At 47.3% G+C, this 18,931-nt stretch overlaps 1 protein-coding gene across 5 annotated transcripts in view; it reads left to right on the forward strand.

Moving 5' to 3' along the window:
• COBL (cordon-bleu WH2 repeat protein) overlaps positions 1–18,931 on the forward strand; it is a 301,591-nt gene that overhangs the window by 81,028 nt on the left and 201,632 nt on the right. For all 5 annotated transcript variants that reach the window (XM_073008836.1, XM_007981297.3, XM_007981296.3 and 2 more), the window contains exon 2: positions 15,901–16,104. In XM_073008836.1, the coding sequence (XP_072864937.1) occupies positions 15,901–16,104 (204 nt within the window). The remainder of the gene's footprint in view (positions 1–15,900; positions 16,105–18,931) is intronic.

Below are 18,931 nucleotides of genomic sequence, written 5' to 3' on the forward strand. Positions count from 1 at the left end.
AACAGCACTCCTGTTGTTCTCTAAGGTACTCAGGTGTGGAAGTCATGTGGCTTCCTTACTTCAGGATACATAACTGGTAGTTGAACAAATCTACCATGGCAAATCCAAACCAGGACAGTGGAAGGCCTGGAGGCGGCCAAGGGAGACCCCCAAAGCTGCTTGGTCCCAGCGTCCTCTCTGGTCACTGCTGGCTGTCAGCATGGTGGCTGGCACGGGCCACCTTGGTCAGACTGGGCTCAGGTAGAACTTCCTTTTCCTTCTTCATTCCCCTCTGGTACCAGGGGGGCATGCCATGGAGGGTGTAGCCCTGGCAGGTTGTGAGGATGTCAACAGAGCCACTTGTGACATCAGCAGTTACTTCATGGGCTGGACTTCCAGGTATAAGCAGATGGCTCCCAGCCTTCAGAGGGAAGAACCCCAAAGCTTCAGGAACAGAAATCCCGTCACACTCTCTTGGGGACCTGGTCACTGTATAAAACACCATGTTAAATATTGCTCTATTCTAGTACACATTTTGTTTTCATTACTAAACACGTTCATGTTTCTGAAATAGAGGCAGCCCTTGGATTTTTTTGTTTTTAACAGACCATGACATGGCCCAGGGCACCCTAGCATGGGGAAAAGATGACGAGCATTCTATGTTTTTAATAATACTACATTAAGCTTTCAAAAGCTAGTGGCAAAAATGTGTAGACATGTGGCATATGTATTACTACATCCTCTCCTATTTTGGAAGTTGTTTTTTTTTTTAAAAAAAAAAAAAAGGTTAAGGGACTCACAGTTTGTGTAGATCAACAAACCCTAAAAGTAAATTCAGCTGTTACATCTTAGTGAACTTATTTTTCAATATTATTGTCATTTGTATTTTAAAATTTAGTAAAGTTACAATGTAATATTATTTTCAACATAGGAAGCAAAAGTGTTGTCTATGGACAAATTATTAGGATGCAGAGAAGTAAACTCCTTTATTTGCTTAAAATCTTTAGTTTTTTTCCTAATAGGCTAGAATTAAGATGAAAAAATTTAACTTTTAGCTCTTGAGAGTTATTAAATAATTAGTTTACTTTGTGAGTGCTAAGTCAAAGCAAATGAAGGACAGGGTGGCAGATCTGGAGTCTGGGGAGGGGCACCATTGAACTCATGCACATTGAGGACTAACTTGGGCCAGGCCCAGAGCTGGGCATTTTGCTTCATCATTTCTGTTTTGATTTGAAAGAAGCAGTCAGAAACTGCAAGGAAGGAAATATTCCCTGGTTTTTCCTCAGGCCAGTCCAGTGCATACCAGAACCAGGGCACACAGAACCAAATGAGGTGGTTCCTTCCCCACACAGCCCTGTCAAGCTCAGCTGTGAAGAGGCGAGACTGTTGCCCCCCTGAGTCCCTGCTAGAGAGGGAGGGCAGTGGAGGATGGAGACAGGGCAGAGGTGGGTTTAGGACACTGACCCTGCTGCATTCATCACAGACATGCCTTGTTTTTTGAGTGCATCGTGTACCAGATGCCTTGACCACATTAGTTTATATACTACGCATTGCACCTGGGAAGTAGGTAGGCCCATTCCCCTTTACAGGTGAGGAATGTGAGCTGCAGAGGGACAGCTGGGGAGTATCAGATCCAGGATTTCAACGCAAGCCCCTCCCGCTTAGCGCCCAGGCTCTTTCCCAAGGCACTACCCTAAATTTCAGCTCAAGCCGGGGACTTTGAGTTTGGCTCTGGCTGGTGAGAACACCAAGCAATAAAAAGTGTAAATTGCCAGTCATGAGCTGTTTCATTCAGAAGGGGACAGATCCCTAAGTTTTCTTACGGTCTCCTTCACCAGGAGTGAATGGGTGCATCCTCCTGCTGAGCCCCAAGCCTCCTCCCCGCGGCCCAGAGCCCTGCCCTGTCCTCTCCTCTGTGAGGCCTTCCTGCATCTCTCCTGGAAAAATTGTCTCTTCCTCTGGGTGGCTCATAAGATTTCTCATTTCTGCCTAGTGCCTGTTGCACTATAACCTCCACCTCTGAATCTCCCTCTGTTTTAAGTCACTTGCAAACAGGAACTGGGTTTTCCCCTTTCTTAGATCTTCCCAGTACTCCTTGTGAGGGCTCTGGGCCTGTTTTCTGTCTGTTAAGTGGGATGACCGTTCCTGGCTAGGTTGCCGTCAAAGGCCTGGTATGTTGGTACATTTGAGTGTCGGTCAGCGTTAATTTCCTTCTACGTGAGGACACACTGAGTGAGCCCAGGCCCCTACCTACGTTAAAGGGGAAGGATTTATTTGAAAACGTATTGTCATTTTTTTTCAAGGGGATGTCGGGGTTTCTGTTAAGTTTTTCTCGTTTCTTTAGCCAAGCTGAAGTGTTCTGCCTTGGCGGGGAGTAGAAGGTGGACTGTGTGACTGGTGGGGGCCCCCTCGGCTCAGGAAGAGTGCAGGAGGGGATGGGGAGTCAGCTGGAAAAGTGGCCTGTGTTTTTGCTGAGGCTGGACAGTTAGGGCCTCTCGTGTTGGGCCAGGCTCACCGCCTGACTTCTAATGTTTGCTGTGCTTTTTGTGTTCTTTATCTTAAAGAGGCCTCTCAGACTGTTAACTTCAGGCCCCACCGAACCAGTACCTGCCCCGTGGTGCAGGTTTTGTCCAGCAAGTGGGAAGCCGTGGGTGGAGGACAAAGGGAAGCCTTCTCAAGGTCAGGGATGTCCGCGGCTGTTTCCGGTGCTTGGCTTTAGGCTGAGGTGATATAATTGCTCTCTGGAAATCACGCACTTGCAGTAAAAGTTCTGGTTATAAAAGTTCTGCAATAAAAACTCCCACCACAGTTTTGTATCTGGTTGTTTAAGGCGACTGGGGGCTAGAGGAAGGGCCCAAGAGGTTCTTGGACGTAGGAAGAGATGCAGGGCGGCTACGCTTCCTTAGCCACACCACACAGTCCCTTCAGATCCCTGCCCTGTCACCTGTCACAGCACAGCAGACCTAACATTGGATTCCCTTAGTCCAGTCAAGACAGCCTGGATACATCAAGGAATCGCCCGTCCTCCAAATCTGGGGGCCATGATATAAAACTGAGAGGAGTTAACTTGGAGAATTGTGGTGTTAGGGCACATACGAAGATGGTGTGTTTCTTCATGGGCTGTCAACAGATTGGGCTGCTTGACTTCAGAGCATGGTGGAGATTGGAAGTCCAGATTAGCAGAGGACAAAATGCCAGGCCAAGGCTGGAGACATCTATAGGAGCAGGCATGAGCGTTGTGAGGTCTGCACACTGTCCCTCGGGACCCCTAGAGACAGGTTGTGGAGGGGACAGAACCTCTGGAGTGGAATAGCCTCAAATATAAAGTCTTCTCTTTCTCTCTCCATCCTTTTCTCCCTCTATTCTCTCTCCCTCCCTCACCTCCTCTCGTGCTCTTTGTCTCTGTCTCTCTTTTTCCAAAGGTAACTGAGGTTCAGGTGGTAAACCCAAGCGACATGTGCCACAGCGTGTGCCCTGGCCTAGTCCAGCCTACTGTTTACCAGTGGCCCTTCAGTCAGGGTTTTGTGTTCTGAACTTTCTTTTCTTTTTCTTTCTTTCTTTTTTAAACAGGGCCTTGATCTGTCACCCAGGCTAGGGTGGAGTGGTGCCATCTCTGCTCACTTCAGCCTCCACCTCCTGGGCCCGAGCAATTCTCTACCTCAGCCACCAGAATAGTTGTGGCTACAGGCACACACCAACACGCCCGGCTAGTTTTTGTATTTTTCATAGAGAGGGGGTTTTGCTGCGTTGCCCAGGCTCGTCTCGAACTCCTAAGCTCAAGTGATTTGCCCACCTAGGCCTCCCAGCATGCTGGGCTTACAGGCGTGAGTCACTGCGCCTGGCCTTTTCAGAACTCTTGATGCTGGTGGTATTTGGGAAGTGGGCAAGCCTGATGCCAGGTCTGGCCTTGCCAGGCAGGGCTGTGCCCAAGGGTGGGTGGCCACAGGTCTAACAGTGGACGAGAAGTGCCCGGAGGCTGCACGGCTGCTCAGCAGTGCCTGTCAGAGCCGCTCAGCTCAGGTTTCGCCAACCCAGGGATCCTCTGGGAGGCCCAGTCTCTATTTTGAGAAACGGTTCACGATGAGGTGATCAAGTGTCATATTTTCAACGGAGAATTAAAGGTACCCAACACTTAGCTCTTACCTCAGAAAACACCAGTATCAAAACAGGCCGGCTCTGGGCCTCTATTTCTGTATATTTTCACATCTCCTTCTTTTCTGCTTTTCTTACTGGACAGTATCTTTCAGTATAGAATAATACCATCCTAAGTAAAATACTTTTGCCATTTATTTTAAGCAGTGAAACTTCTACTTATTAATAGAGGCAGAAATAAGATTGTAAGGTGATTACATTTGAGGTAATAAATACCATGGTCTGGTTGTTTTTATAGCAAATATGCACAAGTTTGTTAGCCGGATTGCAATGAAGTAGTCAAAAACAAGGACTGGAAATCAGGCACTCTCCATTAGACACTGGCGTGTGCGCATCCTACAGACGTTCATTTCCCTGAACTGTGGTGTCATGTGAGTCTGTGGCCCCCAAGTGAAGGGAGTTGGGTTCATTTTCCTGAGAAATTCTCACAGCTCTGTTGAGTTCCAATCAGTTACGGGCTGTGTGGAGAGCGGGCTAGTCAGATTTCACTGCTTTTCAGTTATTGACAAAAGTACATAGAAATGGATGGGGCTTATCAGCAGGCAGCAGAGATGCCTTTCAGGGTGCACGGCCTCCTGTCTCACGTCTCGCTCTGCAGTTTTTGTCTTAGGATTTCCACTCGGTTTGGTTCTCTTTTCTACACTTTGCTGGAAGGAACTCAATACAGCTCTGCTCCTTCCCTCCCCCGCCCCCCCCAAGGAAAAAACAAACATTTTGAGTGGCTTGGTGAAAGCAAATCACCATCCTTAATATGTTCTTGCCTTCTAGGTCTGGCGTTTCTATTCTTTTGACTTTTCTTGTCCCTTGCCGGTTCTGTGAGTAGAATCCAGAAGAAAACTGTCGGTTTTGCCATGGGTCTTCTGAGCTGAAGGCAGCACTGATTTGGCCAGCCTGTCTCTGCAGATGCTCATGGAAAACCAAGGTGTTTTCTGTCACTACACATAATTAGATGCCTGTTATGCCCCAAATACATGATGAAGCCATTAAATAATTTTTAAAATTAATATTTATAAAAATTCATTCTGACATATTCAGGAGCTTAATGGCCATTTGTATTTATTTTCTCTTACACCTCTTGCAGACTATTTGTCATTTCCGTGGTTATGTGTGGTCAAATTTACTCCTGGTCACTTGCATAATTATCTACGATTTAATGCCTTAATCATTAAACTCACACATAGCGTCTCTGGTACTTTTCATGCAATGTGGATGTTCATGGCCAAACAGCCCAGGAAGAAACTGAATAAATATTCAGGAGAAAGTCATAAAAATATCTGATTGTTCTTTTTTTTTTTTTTTTTTTTTTTAATGTGATGGAGTCTCTCTGTCTTCCAGACTGGAGTGCAATGGCACAATCTCGGCTCACTGCAACCTCTGCCTCCCAGTTTCAAGCAATTCTCCTGCCTCAGCCTCCCAAGTAGCCAGGACTACAGGCACCCGCCACCTCGCCCGGCTAATTTTTTGTATTTTTAGTAGAGGTAGGGTTTCACTGTGTTAGCCAGGATGGTCTCAGTCTCCGGACCTCGTGATCCGTCCGCCTTGGCCTCCCAAAGTACTGAGATTACAGGTGTGAGCCACCGTGCCTGGCCCTGATAGTTATTTCTTAAGAAAATAAGGCTCCCCCTGCTGGCTGAATCTCACTGTAGGGGTGCACTGGTGGGAGCCTCTCCATGGCTCTGCTTTCTGGGTCATCAGTGTGGTTCCATTTCCACCCCTTCTGGAGTCCATAACCAGATGGGTTGTGGGAACTCTCAACTCTGCCCTCCCCTCATGGTGCCCCAGAAAAGGCAAAAGGAAGAGACTGATATTGTATGGTGATTCTGTGCTTTTCCTTTTTTATTATTTTCTTCCTTTTTTGGGGGAATGAGGGGAGACTTCCATTTTTGACTAAGAAAATAATGATGACAAAGGTGACCATGTGTAGCGGTTTGTGGAATGGATTAGACTCAACAGATTATAGTCTTTCTCTCCTGATTCTCTGTGTGGGAAGGTGTCTCGGCAGCCCATAGCACTCAGCTCTGCATCGTCTACCAGAATGGTCCCATTTCTCAGAGGTTAGGAAGTTCAGCCTCTTCTGAATGACAGCGTCAATCCCACATCCAGCTGAAGCTCTCCCCGTCCCACCCTCCACCGCACTCATGTCCGACCATGGCAGGATCCCAGGCCTGGGTGGCTGCTGTCAGACTTGGCTCCCCTCTCCCTAGGGTGCTGCTTCCATGGCTGGGTGGGGATGAGGGGCAGGAGCTCTTCTTTGCTGGTGGTCAGCATACCTTCTGGTGCTACAGGTCTGGTGCCACGTGCTCTTGTGGGGTTTAATCTGCGGGTGTGTGGGGGTCCCACCCTTAGCTTCTGTCCTGTGAGCCCACAGCCTCTCCTGGCTCAGCCCACCCTGCACCCAGCCCTCTGGTTCAGGCTCCTTCTGAGTCCTCTTGGGTCACCTGATCCCTGCAGCAGCCACCTGCTTCCAGGCACCACCTTCTGACCTCTCGCTGCTGTGGACAGCCCTGGCCAGCCACCCTCTGGTCCTCCTTAGGACACAGGCATTTGTTTCAAGCTCCTGTACTTCCCTGATCCAAAGGCTCACATCACAGTGCTCCCGAGCAGCTTCAGGCCTGCAGTTCTGCAGCTCCATGTCGGTGGCCCCTGACCCACCCCTGCTTATGGCTCCCCAGGACCCTCTGCTTGGTTTGGTAGAGGATGGAGAGGCACCACGTGAGGGGAGGAGGCCACTGTGATGTCCTTACTAGACAGACCTGCCGGCCATGGAGACACTTCTTCTTTTTGCTGATCTTTCATCTTCTCTTTAGCATGTTAGATGGGGAAGAGAAGCACACTGGGGTTTCCTCTGCAGTAGAGCAAATAGGTAAGAACAGATGGGTTCGATTTGACACTGGGTTACAATAGTTACACTAACTGAAGGTTTACATCCCAGCCACTGTGGCACAGGTTTTGCAAGAATGAAATCACTTAATTTTTGCCTAATCCTATGCAGAAGGTGTAGTTATCCCATTATACAGATGAGGAAATACAGCCCAAAGGAAGTTAAATACATTGTGTTAGTTCACTCGCTAGTCAGTGGTGGTGCTGAGATTTGAACCCAGGCAGTGTTAACCCCTCTTCCAGTCACTTCCCTAAGGTCCTCTCTCCCATAGTACCCCTTTGATCTCCACCGCCATTGTGGGACACTTCTAGAGTCAAGTCGTATGTCTTCCTCTTTTGTGACTTTACTCCATTCATTCACTCCCTGAAGACTGGTGAGGGTTGATGGAGACAGGATGGCAGGGGATCTGCCCCACGTGCAGAAACACAAGGGTTCAAGTAACCATGGTGTGGGCGATGAGGGGTGTGGGGAAACAGCCTTGAAGTCCGAGGCAGATCAGACAGAGGAGTTTGGGCTTGACCCAGTGGGCAGTGGGACCACTAAAGTATTTGCATTAGGAAGAATGGCCAGATGGACCATCCTTGAGGAATATTCATCTTCAGTGTGTGGAAATAGGACTAGAGAAGGGGAGGCAGGTGATGCAGGCAATTCCTTTGGAGTCCACTGTGAGAGTCTAGGGGAGAGAAGACAACACCCTGAGTAACAGTGGAGTAGAGATGGTAGGAAGGGGTCAGCAGGAAGTCAGTTAGAATCCCATGTGCAGGGAAAGGAGCAACAGTGGAGCAGGAGCAGGGGAAAGGAGGGTCTGGGTTTGAGTCTTGGCAGAGCTGGAATCAACTTGGCAATCTTTGGCCTCAGGAGGAAGAAGAGACGGAAATGACAATGAGGTAGAAACCTTGGCACGTAATGAAGCCGTGACTGAAATGGAGAGGCAGGAGAGGCAGTGGTGCCCCAGAGAGCTCTTCATTGGGCGTCGTTAGGCCTGGAAACCAGCAGACTGGTGCAGTCTCCTCAGGTTGTGGCAGCGAGATGGCAGTGTGCTGCATGCGTGGTGTCCACGTAGGAGAGAAGCTTGGAGGAGGTGTGTGTGTGATGGGGCCAGCCAGGGGCACACTCCTTGCTTCTCAGGGCTGTGCTGGCCTGGCCATGCCCCCTCCCTGGTGGGGGAGGGAGGTCAATCAGAACTCTGGGGGCTGCCAGTCAGGGACACGGTTAAATTCAGGTGATACTGCAGCCTGCACAGATACGGCAGCAGGGGCTAAAGGTGGGGTGTGATCTGGCGGTATGGTCAGATCCCTCCATCCCTAAACCTGCTGTGCCCTTCTTGGGACCTTTGGGCCCTTGCTGGGACCTTCAGGCCCTTGCTTGGACAGGAGCTGAGAGCCCGTCAAGCTCAGGACGTATCCATCTGCACACGTTGAGCAGTTTGGCCATGTCTTTGTAGTCCTGGGACAGTGGTGTTTGGTAGAAACCAAATTCGGCTTTTAGGCTTGACAATCCATGCTGCCACATAGAGACTGGCTGCAAGAAAGCAATGAGCTTCTGGTTGCATAGTTTTGGGGGAGAAGAGAAGAAAAAAATCGAACTCCTTTAGGAAAAGGGTATACTAAATCATACCTGAGAGGTGGCAAGAAGAATTGCTTTATACAAATTCAACAAATGCTGAGGTTGGTCAGCTAAGATACAGAGCTGTCACGTCTCTCTGGGTATAATTAGGCTTTCTCCTGAAGGGATCACCTGGGCTGACTGCCCTGGAAAACTGCTAGAAGGTGGTGGACGAAGGCACCTTGGGAAAAGGAAGCAAGGTTGCTGCCGGGCATCCCGATGAAAGGCGAGCTCTGCCCTTCCTCCCTTACAACTCTTGCGGTCTCATTCTCATTTTCCAGGCTTGGAGGGTTTGTGAACAAGTGAACCAAGACAATTCACTCGCTGTCTTTCTGCAAAATGACTTGAGATTTCCATTGCCAGGAGTATAGGCGCCGGCACCGCAGGCTTGCTTGGGAAAAGCTGCATCAGGTGGCACGTTTATGAATAAGTCACTAGCTGGATTGGATCAGATGCCTCTGCTAGTTCTCAGGGCACTGCTTCATTCTGCACTCCTCTTCCAGGGAAGCCCAAGGAGCAGTTTCTGTCTATTAGCTCCTGGAACGGCATTGGCTGTGCGGTAGAAAGCCCTTTGCACTCCTTTTAGGGGGCAAAGCAAACCCACTCCAGGCGAGGGCAGGGGCAGCTTGGGATGTGTGCAAACATTGCCTGGTGGTTTGGGAATCAGTAAGTTTTCTCTGATCTGTTCCATTTCAGTTGTTAAGAATGTTCAAACCTCACTGTAAACTAGCACTGCTTTATTTATTTATTTATTTTTTTTAAGGAGATATCCTTTTTCTATAATATTGAACAATGTAGTAACTCTTGTTTTTATCTGAAACTTGGAGCAGGGGTTGCTCTGCTCAGCATGAGCATGGAGTATTTGCTGATAGTTAAGTGATCCTCACCAGCAGGCTCTTTCTTCACTTGCTGGTAGTTGAGTAATAGCTGTGGGACTGGGCTCTCAAATGTTCCTCTTTGAATATTTACTTGATGTGTTGTGAGATATCAGCGTTCCCATATCTACGGGCCTTGAAGTTTAGTTTGGTGAGTGTTATGGATATGTTTTGTTATTATGTCTTAGAGAATCCTATCTAGAAAGCTAATCTTTTTATGTTGAATTACTGAAAGCTTCCCCCACCCCCGGGTCAAAACTGTGAAATTCTATTGTGTAGGATTTCTTAGGCAGTTATGAATGCATTTGCTGCATAAATGAGCTTTTATTAGGCATTTTAAGGAGCCAACTTATACTCTACCCTTGCAGAGACAAGAGGCTTGCTTCTTTTCTTTGTTTTTAATAGAAAGAGTAAGGATGCTAATAATAACAGTAAAAAAAAATTGTAATTACCACCAGTCATTGAGTGCTACCTGTGTCTCGGTGTCTTACCAGTGTCTCGGTGTCTTACCAGAAACTTTACAAGAGTCATCTCATTTAATCCTCACATAAACTCAGCTGATAAAAGCTGAAATCTCTCTCTGTTCAGCTCTTGCGGAAACTGAGGCCGACAGATTATAGGAGCTTATCTGGGGGAGATGCTCAGCCTGGCCACATCATGGCTGGATTTGACCTCATGTGTTTCCAGCTCTAGAGCACATCACCAGGATGCGGTGGATGGTGTTGAGCTGTGGAGTGTCCTGGGGCAGACTTTCAGCAGGCAGTCCTTTTTGTGCCCTGAAATGTGGTGTTTTGATGGGTAAAGTCATTTCTCCCTGGCTTATTGCACCAGTGTGATATTTATTGTTTTTATGCCGCAATTCTGCAGGCTGCAGTGTGATTGTTTCATACACACATATTTCAGCCCTTACTTATCTGGATCTTCTGTTGACTGTTTTTCTGGATTTCCATTTTGTTTGCAGGGGCCAAGAAAGTAGGGAAAGCTTTGATGGGACTTTCCTCTGATAGCTCTTCTCCTCTATTAGAAGGAATTCTTGTCTTCACAGGAACATTGCCCTGAGCTTGGGAGGTGCCGAACTCCAAGAGAAGGTATTACATGGAGTCTTAATCTGGAGTCCCTGGTCATCAGGATGGTTTACAGAAATAATGTACAAGGAAGAGGCTTGGGAGTCTGAGACTCAGGGGCATGTAGCAGTTTAAAAAGAGCAGGGTCTCTGCACAAGTCTAAGGAAGTCATCAGAGCTGGGACCTTGCCCAGCTCCTGCTGGGTACACCCATCGCAGGTGCTCCTGGCTGGTGGCAGGCAGGCTGGAGTGCATCTTGCCTAGAAGAAGGTCCATGGCGTTCATCAGATACTCAAAGAAGTACCTGACTCGAGTATTCAGGGATGCCCAAGACTGACCTGGGGCCTGTCCCAGCTCTGCCACCTACCTCATGTCACACCTGGGGACGTCCTTCCATCTCGCTGTGACTCCAGCTCTTCCTCTGTCTCCTGAGGCAGTTGAACACAGTCCCCATGAGTCCATCTGAGCCTCATGGAACCTTGAGCACTGAAGGAAGTTCTTGGAGGCCCAACTGAATTTGCAAAGAAGGCTTGTCCAGATCCCACATCAGAGTAAAGGGGTTGTCTCTGCAATTATGTGCTGGAAACCTTCACTGCAGAGTATTCTCTAACCTGATCCCTCTCATCAGCCAGCACTGCAGGATGCCAGCGTTCTAGTATGTGTCGAGGAGTCCAGACATCCTAACATCAGTCTGCCAGGAGCCCTGATGTCTTTTGTTTTCAGGAAGTAATTATGGATGGAGGCAGTGGTGCAAAATGTGTAGGTGGTGTCCTAGGCTCGGAAAGACCTGGGCTAGAATTCCAGTCTTTTCAAGTTGTGTGATTGTGAGAAAGTTACTTAACTGGTCGGATCCTCAGCTACCCTGTCTGTAAAATGGGGAGAATACGCTTGTCATATGAAGTTGCCAGGGGTATTGAACATACACAGCGTGGCATGGTGGCTGGATCATGGCTTGTTTAGAAAATGAGGGCTTAAATCAGATTAGTGTGGGACTCAGGGATGTGGGAGCTGGTATAGGATGCGAGGATTCCTCATTCCCCTCTGGTAACCAGTTCTGCAGGCTGCGGTAGCACTCACTGGACATCTTTCTGACTTTTTATTATTGCTATGAAGCTGGGCACTGAGTCGGCAGCTGAATTCCAACTCACTCACTCACTCCACTCACTCACTCACTCACATACTCACTCACACACTCACGCACTCACGCACACAGTGGTGACCGAATTCCTTCCCTGGGCCCAGCACTTCACTTAAGTGATGAACAAGAAAGTCATGGTTCCTCTTCCCTTGGTAGAGGGAAATCTACAACTGTGGCTGCAAATAAGTAGCCAGACACAAACTAGACGCAGCTTATGTACAGTTTGTAAACAGGATGAAGCAAACATCCTATTGCTGAAGAATCTCATGGAAAGAGAACGGCAACTCCCTTCTGCCTGCAGCATAAACAGACTCTCTGAGCCAGGAGAGCCGGGTGTGCCTGGTTTCTCTCTGAAATTCCATTTAAGCACATGCGGGTTGCCAGCAGCCAGCCAGAGTAGCCAACATGGTAAACAGGCACCCATGTTGTAGGCGTGCCATTCAGGTCAGCTGGCCTCAGGATCACTGTGGATTTCCCAGTCCACTTTTCTTGGACAGTAAGAAATTGTTATACCTTCATGTCCACAGATGACATTTCCAGCTGGAAAGATGGAAGAAACCTAAAGCATAGTGCTTTTGAACTCAGGGTCTGGGAAAGTACAGAGATGCGTGAATTTTCCCTTTTCAACATGCGGTCCCTGCCTACCTCAGCCTGACCAGCCTGGCTGGGCAGTAGCTGTCACCTTTAGAGTTAGGTTTTAATTCAGCTACCTGGGCCCCACACCTGCGATTTGCATTCACTGCACCGTGTCACCTAAGATCCTCTGACTTTCAGTGAGTGGATTTCAAGCCTTCTGCTGCGTGTTGAAGAGCTCTCAGCATAAAAACCCAGCTGGGAGCTTCCAGCTGATGTGGGGATTAACAAGTGTCATCCTGAAACTTAGTAAATGTGTGATGGTTTTAAGCTAAAATCATTTGGAGCTATGGTCGATGACCTTGGAAATGGCAGAAATGTTTTCATATATATATTTTTTCATTTTATAAACAGTTCCTGCCAGGGCACATGCAGCTTTTTCAACCTGGAGGAATCAAAGGAAGCTTGAGTTGTGTGCGCTGTGATTCATTCCCTGCCGAGTCCCAAGGACTCGCCCTGCCTCCTGCTGGAGGGGGTGAGAGGACGGAAAGCTGGATTACCCAGCCTGCATGCACTGCCAGCCAGGAGCACCTGCTATGGGTGTGCCCAGCAGGAGCCGGGCAAGTTCCCAGCTCTGATGGCCTCTTTAGACTTGTGCAGAAGCCCTGCTCTTTTTAAACTGCCACATGCACCTGAGTCTCAGACTCAACCACATGACATCTGCACAGATGTTTGAGAAAGGCATCCCCTGGTTGATAAGCTAATGACTTTTCACAACCGAGTACAGATGCACAGGAGTCCCCGCATAAATAGCAACCATTCTTTCCCAGGCTGAGCCACTCACAGGCAGAGGAAGCCAGGCGTTTTCTGTTTCGTGCTATGACTGTGTTAGCTGGAGGATGGTGCTTGCGTTCAACAGAAGCCACACTGAAAGGCACAAAACAGACAATGGGGAACAAGCCTGGTCTAAGCCTATGCATGCCATCCACGCGCACAGCCCACCCACACACACAGACCATCCACATGCAGGCGGATCACCTGTCGTCAGGAGTAGCCTGACCAACGTGGTGAAACCCCATCTCTACTAAAAATACCAAATTAGCTGGGTGTGGTGGCACATTCCTGTAATCCCAGCTACTTGGGAGGCTGAGTCAGGAGAATCACTTGAATCTGGGAGGCAGAGGTTACAGTGGGCCAAGATTGTTCCATTGCAGTCCAACCTGGGCAATACAATGAGATTCTATCTCAGAAAAGAAAAAATAATAAAATAAAAATCCCAAACACCCTGGAGTGCTGTCTGGCAGGTGTCCCTAGTCCGGGCATGCTGTTTTAGCATCTTCTCCTGTGATGTGCAATACAGCATTTTCTTTTTTTTTCTTTTTCCCTTTGGGGACTTCTCCTCCTGCCCCAGGCTTTGTCTCTTTTTCTCATATCTGAAATTTCTGCTCATCTTTAAGACTGTTCAAGGCCTCCTTGGCTAGGGTGTTAGGGTAGACACCCCACTAATGCGGTCTACACAGGTTTTTTCTCCCTCAGAAAGCTTGGCTCTTTGAAACATTTCTTATTCTGCAATCTCTTTTTCATTCCTATCTCAGGCTTTTGTAAGTCTGCAGTGTTCCTTGTAGGCAGGAACTATGTATAATTTTCAGCCATGTCAATATCATCATCATCAATAAGCATTTTTAAGCACAGTCATACATAGCTTAATGATGGGGTGCACGCTGAGAAATGTATCCTTAAGCGATTTCATCATTGTGTGAACATCACAGAATATACCCAACACAAACCTACATGGTACAGCCTACTACACACCTAGCTGTATGCTATAGCCTATTGTTCCTGGGCTGCAAACCTTTGCAGCTTGTTACTGTGCTGAACACTATAGGCAACTGTAACACAGTAGTAAGCATTTGTATGTCTCAGCATATCTCACCATAGAAAAGGTATTACAGTCTTATGGGACCACCTTTGTATATGTGATCCTTCAGTGACTGAAGCACTGTTATGTGGTAGATGACTACACCCACAAATATGAACTACATCATGCTACATATTGAGAACACAAATGACCTTGCTGCCTTCTAGAGTTGTTAAATAATAATAGAATTGGTATTCAGATTTAACTGGTCCATGATAGGACCTGGGCATGTTTTAAGCTTCCCAAGTGCTTCCAGCCACAGTGCGGCCAATGTATATATCACCGATTCAGCTATGTGTGTGCCCGGGCCTGGAGCACCCAGAAATGGGTTCTCCGATGACATTCTTTTGAGCCATGTCTTTGAGAACAGAACAAGTGAGGCAGAGAGTACAGTGAGGTCAAGACGGTTGGGGATTGGTTAGGCAACAAGAGTGAAACTGCATCTCAGAAAAAAAAGAAAAGAAAAGGAAAGAAAATGGCATTGTGGATCATGTCTTAATTCTGCAGTCCATGGATCCAGTTTTACAAATGCATGAGGAAAGAACAGAATGCCCATTCTAAAAGTAAACAGCTTCTGGAAACTGGAGCTGTAGGCCAGTTGCCAGAAGAGTGGAGGACATTGAAGAATGGTTCAGGTCTAGGGCTGGTGGAGATCTTCAGACTTTCTGGAAGTTTGGATATGTGTTTACAGCCCTACAGGGCACAGATGTGTGATGTCACTGAGTGAACAGGTCCCGCTGTCAATAGGTCCAGATGGAAACACACAGCCATTTTTTATTGTGAAGATGTCTAGGCTTCATCAAATGTTTTCTCCCAAAAGCAGGCCAAAATTCATTTTGTTAGTGTGACATATTCCAAGTTTTTAAATGTTGGCTAACTTTAATGTGTACACATGCACATGCAGGCACACACACATGCATGCACACACTAATGCACACAGCACTCTGCTGGGCAAACAAACTTCCCTGGGGCCCTTGCAGCCTGCTGGTTGCAGCTTCAGCCACAGCCAGTGGGCCCTGCCAGGTGTGTAAGCAGTACGTGCCTCGAGCAAAGTCAGGCCTGAGAAGACAACAGTCCTTGCAGGCTGCCTCCAGTCACACTGTGGAGGGAAGGGTGGAGTGTGTACCGTATGTGATTCACGTGACTCCACCTTTGTGTGTGCCGTAGAGATGAGGGCTTGGACCAGGGTGGTGACACTGGACGTGGGGAGGGAGGTTGGATGAAATTCTATCACAGGGGTGCCTCTGAGTAGCTGGGGACAGATTATTTGTTGGGGATAAGTGAAGGCTGGCCATAGATTTGGAGCTGGGGCAGGATTTAATAGAGTGTTGCACGTGTCAGCGAGCCCACTTGATTCATTGTGATCATTAATTCCTGTGATGTGTCATCCCCGTGACAATTCAGAAGGGTCAGTCCAAACCCCACTGCACCCACCCTCCCCTTGACCAGATCCTGTGAAAACAGGCTTGTGTACCTCCCCAACAGCTAGCACATTTCTAAGGTGTTTCTTTCTGGGAATGCTTCCTTTCAATAACCCTTTCTCTGTTTTGTTTACTTTATTAGTTTTTACTTGTTTGGGGGACACTGATTTTAAAAAGGCCATAGCACTCAGAAGGCGCTCCTGAAGACAGACCTGAGTATGTATAAGAATGAATTATTCCTAGGCAGGTAGGAACATTGCCACTCACTCCGTGCCTCTGTGTTGTGGTTTTTAAGGAGGAAGATGAAGGCTCGTGCTCCCCCACCTCCTGGAAAGGCTGCCACTCTGCACATGCACAGCGACCAGAAGCCCCCCCACGACGGGGCCCTTGGGTCACAGCAGAACTTGGTTCGCATGAAGGAGGCGCTGAGGGCCAGCACCGTGGACGTCACCGTGGTCCTGCCCAGTGGGCTGGAGAAGAGGAGCGTGCTCAATGGGAGGTGAGAGCCAGTGCTGCGGGAGGAGTCACTGTACTTACTTTGCGAGTATAGCGGGGATGGTGGAAAAGCAGATATTGACGTATTGTGTTTTCTTCCTCATCGGGTCTGACCCCAGGGACCTCATGGATATAAATCGGGCCTAGTGACCACTTAGAGCAGCCTGGACTGTCTCACCTGGGGTGGGCTTATGCTAACTGGCCCAGCCATGATGGCTCACCAGATGCTTAGGAGAGCTGGGGCTCCAGGGCTCCCTCCTATGAGGAGGCAGGCTCAGAAAGGAGGGCAGGTGCAGCGGCGACCTACACCCCTGGGTGGGACAGCAGCCACAGAGTGTCTCAGGCATCCTCGGCTCTGAAGGGACCCAGCCAGGAGGGCAGCCTCCTGAATTAGCCACTCCCACACCTACTTGCAGCAACCTGTGGCGGTGTGTGTACAACTGGCAATCAACTTTCTAAAGTGAAAATATTTCAGGTTTAGATGAAGGAATAAACCAACCCAATCATGGATTTCCAGTTTAAGGGCTTGAATTTGAGACCCTCAGTTCCCACATGCACTCTTCTCAGGACTGATCTGCCTGTGGCTGAGTGTCCCATGCCACTTCACTCACAAAAGGTGCAGTTGAAACATTGGCAAAGCCTCCTTCATCATAGCATTTCAAGTTTATGACCCATAGACTTGCACATTTTATGTTTGACATTGATCAAAATATATCATAATTTTGTTTGAATAGTTTTGTGCTATTCTTACTGATGCTTTTATTTCTTACTGATTATTTTATACTGATAACCCAATGTATAATAAAAACTAACAAAGTCACAGAAAAAAGTTAGCTGTAATTTATACATGTTTTTACTGTAGAGAAGTATGATAGAATGATTAATTACAACAACTTTCAAGCATACATGTATATTTGTGTAATCCTGATGCAGCAGTGAATTGAAGCAGCTTTTCTAAGAAAACAGGGAGAATAAGAAATGATATAAAATGGACTGGGCATGGTGGCCTGTAGTCCCATTACTTTGGGAGGCCGAGGCAGGCAGATCACTTGAGGTCAGAAGTGTGAGACCAACCTGGCCAAAATGGTGAAACCCTATCTCTACTAAAAATGCAGAATAATTAGCCAGGCATAGTGGTGCATGCCTGTAGTCCCAGCTACTCGGGAGGCTGAGGCAGGAGAATTGCTTGAACCCAGGAGACAGAGGTTGCAGTGAACCGAGATCGTGCCATTGCACTCCAGCCTGGGCAACAAGAGCGAAACTTAATCTCCAGTAAAAAAGAAATGATATAAAATGTTTTATTCTTATGAAGCAGTTTGCTTGAGTAATTTTAATGGATAATGGGGAAAATTAAATCACCCTGGGTGTTTTTATTCTCACAGATGCCTTTTAAAAAGTGATGTAAGCATTGTATTTTAAAATACCGGTATTTAGATTATAGTTGAAATTACCTAATCCTTTGCAACTATTTTGTTACTTTTTCAAATTAACCAGTTTATAATCAAAATTCCAGGTGATAGTTTAATTGGCAAAGGGGTACATAGATTTTTCAAAAGTATTTTATGAGATAAGTGAATAAAAATTTGGGGGGCATTGCTCGAGACCTCGGAATATGCCTAGGATTGGAACTGTTGAGTCATGGGATACAGTATTGCAGCTGCACCAGGTGAGGCCACCCTGCTCTCCAGTGTGGTGCCACTGGGCTAGAACCGGAGGTTGCTCCTCAGTGGGGGTCCTGTGGCTGTGGTCATAGCAGGAGGGCTCAGGCGCAATTAGCTATCTACAGTGGATCAAGGTGGGAGGTGCATGGGCTCAAAGCCTGGTCCACCGGAAGCCACTGTCTCTTGCGGCAGTTCGATAGGCTTTCCCTCCAAGGTTCGTGCACAGTGGAGTGACAGGAGTTTCTGTGAGTTTCTTTGTTTTATAAAGTAGTCGTAGGCCACGGTACACTTTTCCTATACAACTTTGTAACTTAAGAAATTAGTCACATTATTATAGTTTTAAATGACACTTTAGCATATGCATGAAATTTTCTCTGTGGGTATATTAGGGTTTACTTGCTGTTCTTAGATTTTAGCCCAATTCCTAGGTACATATTTTGTTTACAAAATGGCATTGTGGCCCAGGCACAGTGGCTCACGCCTGTAATCCCAGCACTTTGGGAGACCGAGGTGGGCGAATCACCTGATTTCAGGAGTTCAAGACCAGCCTGGCCAGCATGGCAAAACCCCGTCTCTACTAAAAATACAAAAAAATTAGCCGGATGTGGTGGCAGATACCTGTAATCCCAGCTACTCGGGAGGCTGAGGCAGGGGAATTGCTTGAACCCGGGAGGTGGCGATTGTGGTGAGCCGAGATCATGCCATTACACTACAGCCTTGGCAACAAGAGTGAAACTCGCATCTCAAAAAAAAAAAAAAAAAAAAAAGAAAGAAAGAAAAGGAAAGAAAATGGCATTGTGGATCATGCCTTAATTCTGTAGTCCATGGATCCAGTTTTACAAATGCATGAGGAAAGAATAGAATGCCCATTCTAAAAGTAAAAATATTATTAAAAAAAAATGCTTTCATTTCTTTTATTTCCCTTATAAAGTAGAGGTTGCCACCAGGTAGTTTTGTAATGTAGTGACTGAGAATAGGTGCAGCCTTAGAGATGGAGTATTAAAATCACGTTATATTTCTTAAGAAGTGAATTATTGCCCCCTCTCATGGTTTCCTGAAGCATCAGTGAGTTATAGCAGCAGCTGTGAGCTGCCTCCGGTGGGTCTTTGGTGGGATAACTATTGTGGATGCAGCAGCTCCTTGCTTTGGGAATTAGTTTTATATTATGCT

The sequence above is a fragment of the Chlorocebus sabaeus genome, chromosome 21 (assembly GCF_047675955.1).
Source record: "Chlorocebus sabaeus isolate Y175 chromosome 21, mChlSab1.0.hap1, whole genome shotgun sequence".
NCBI classification, from domain to species: domain Eukaryota; kingdom Metazoa; phylum Chordata; class Mammalia; order Primates; family Cercopithecidae; genus Chlorocebus; species Chlorocebus sabaeus.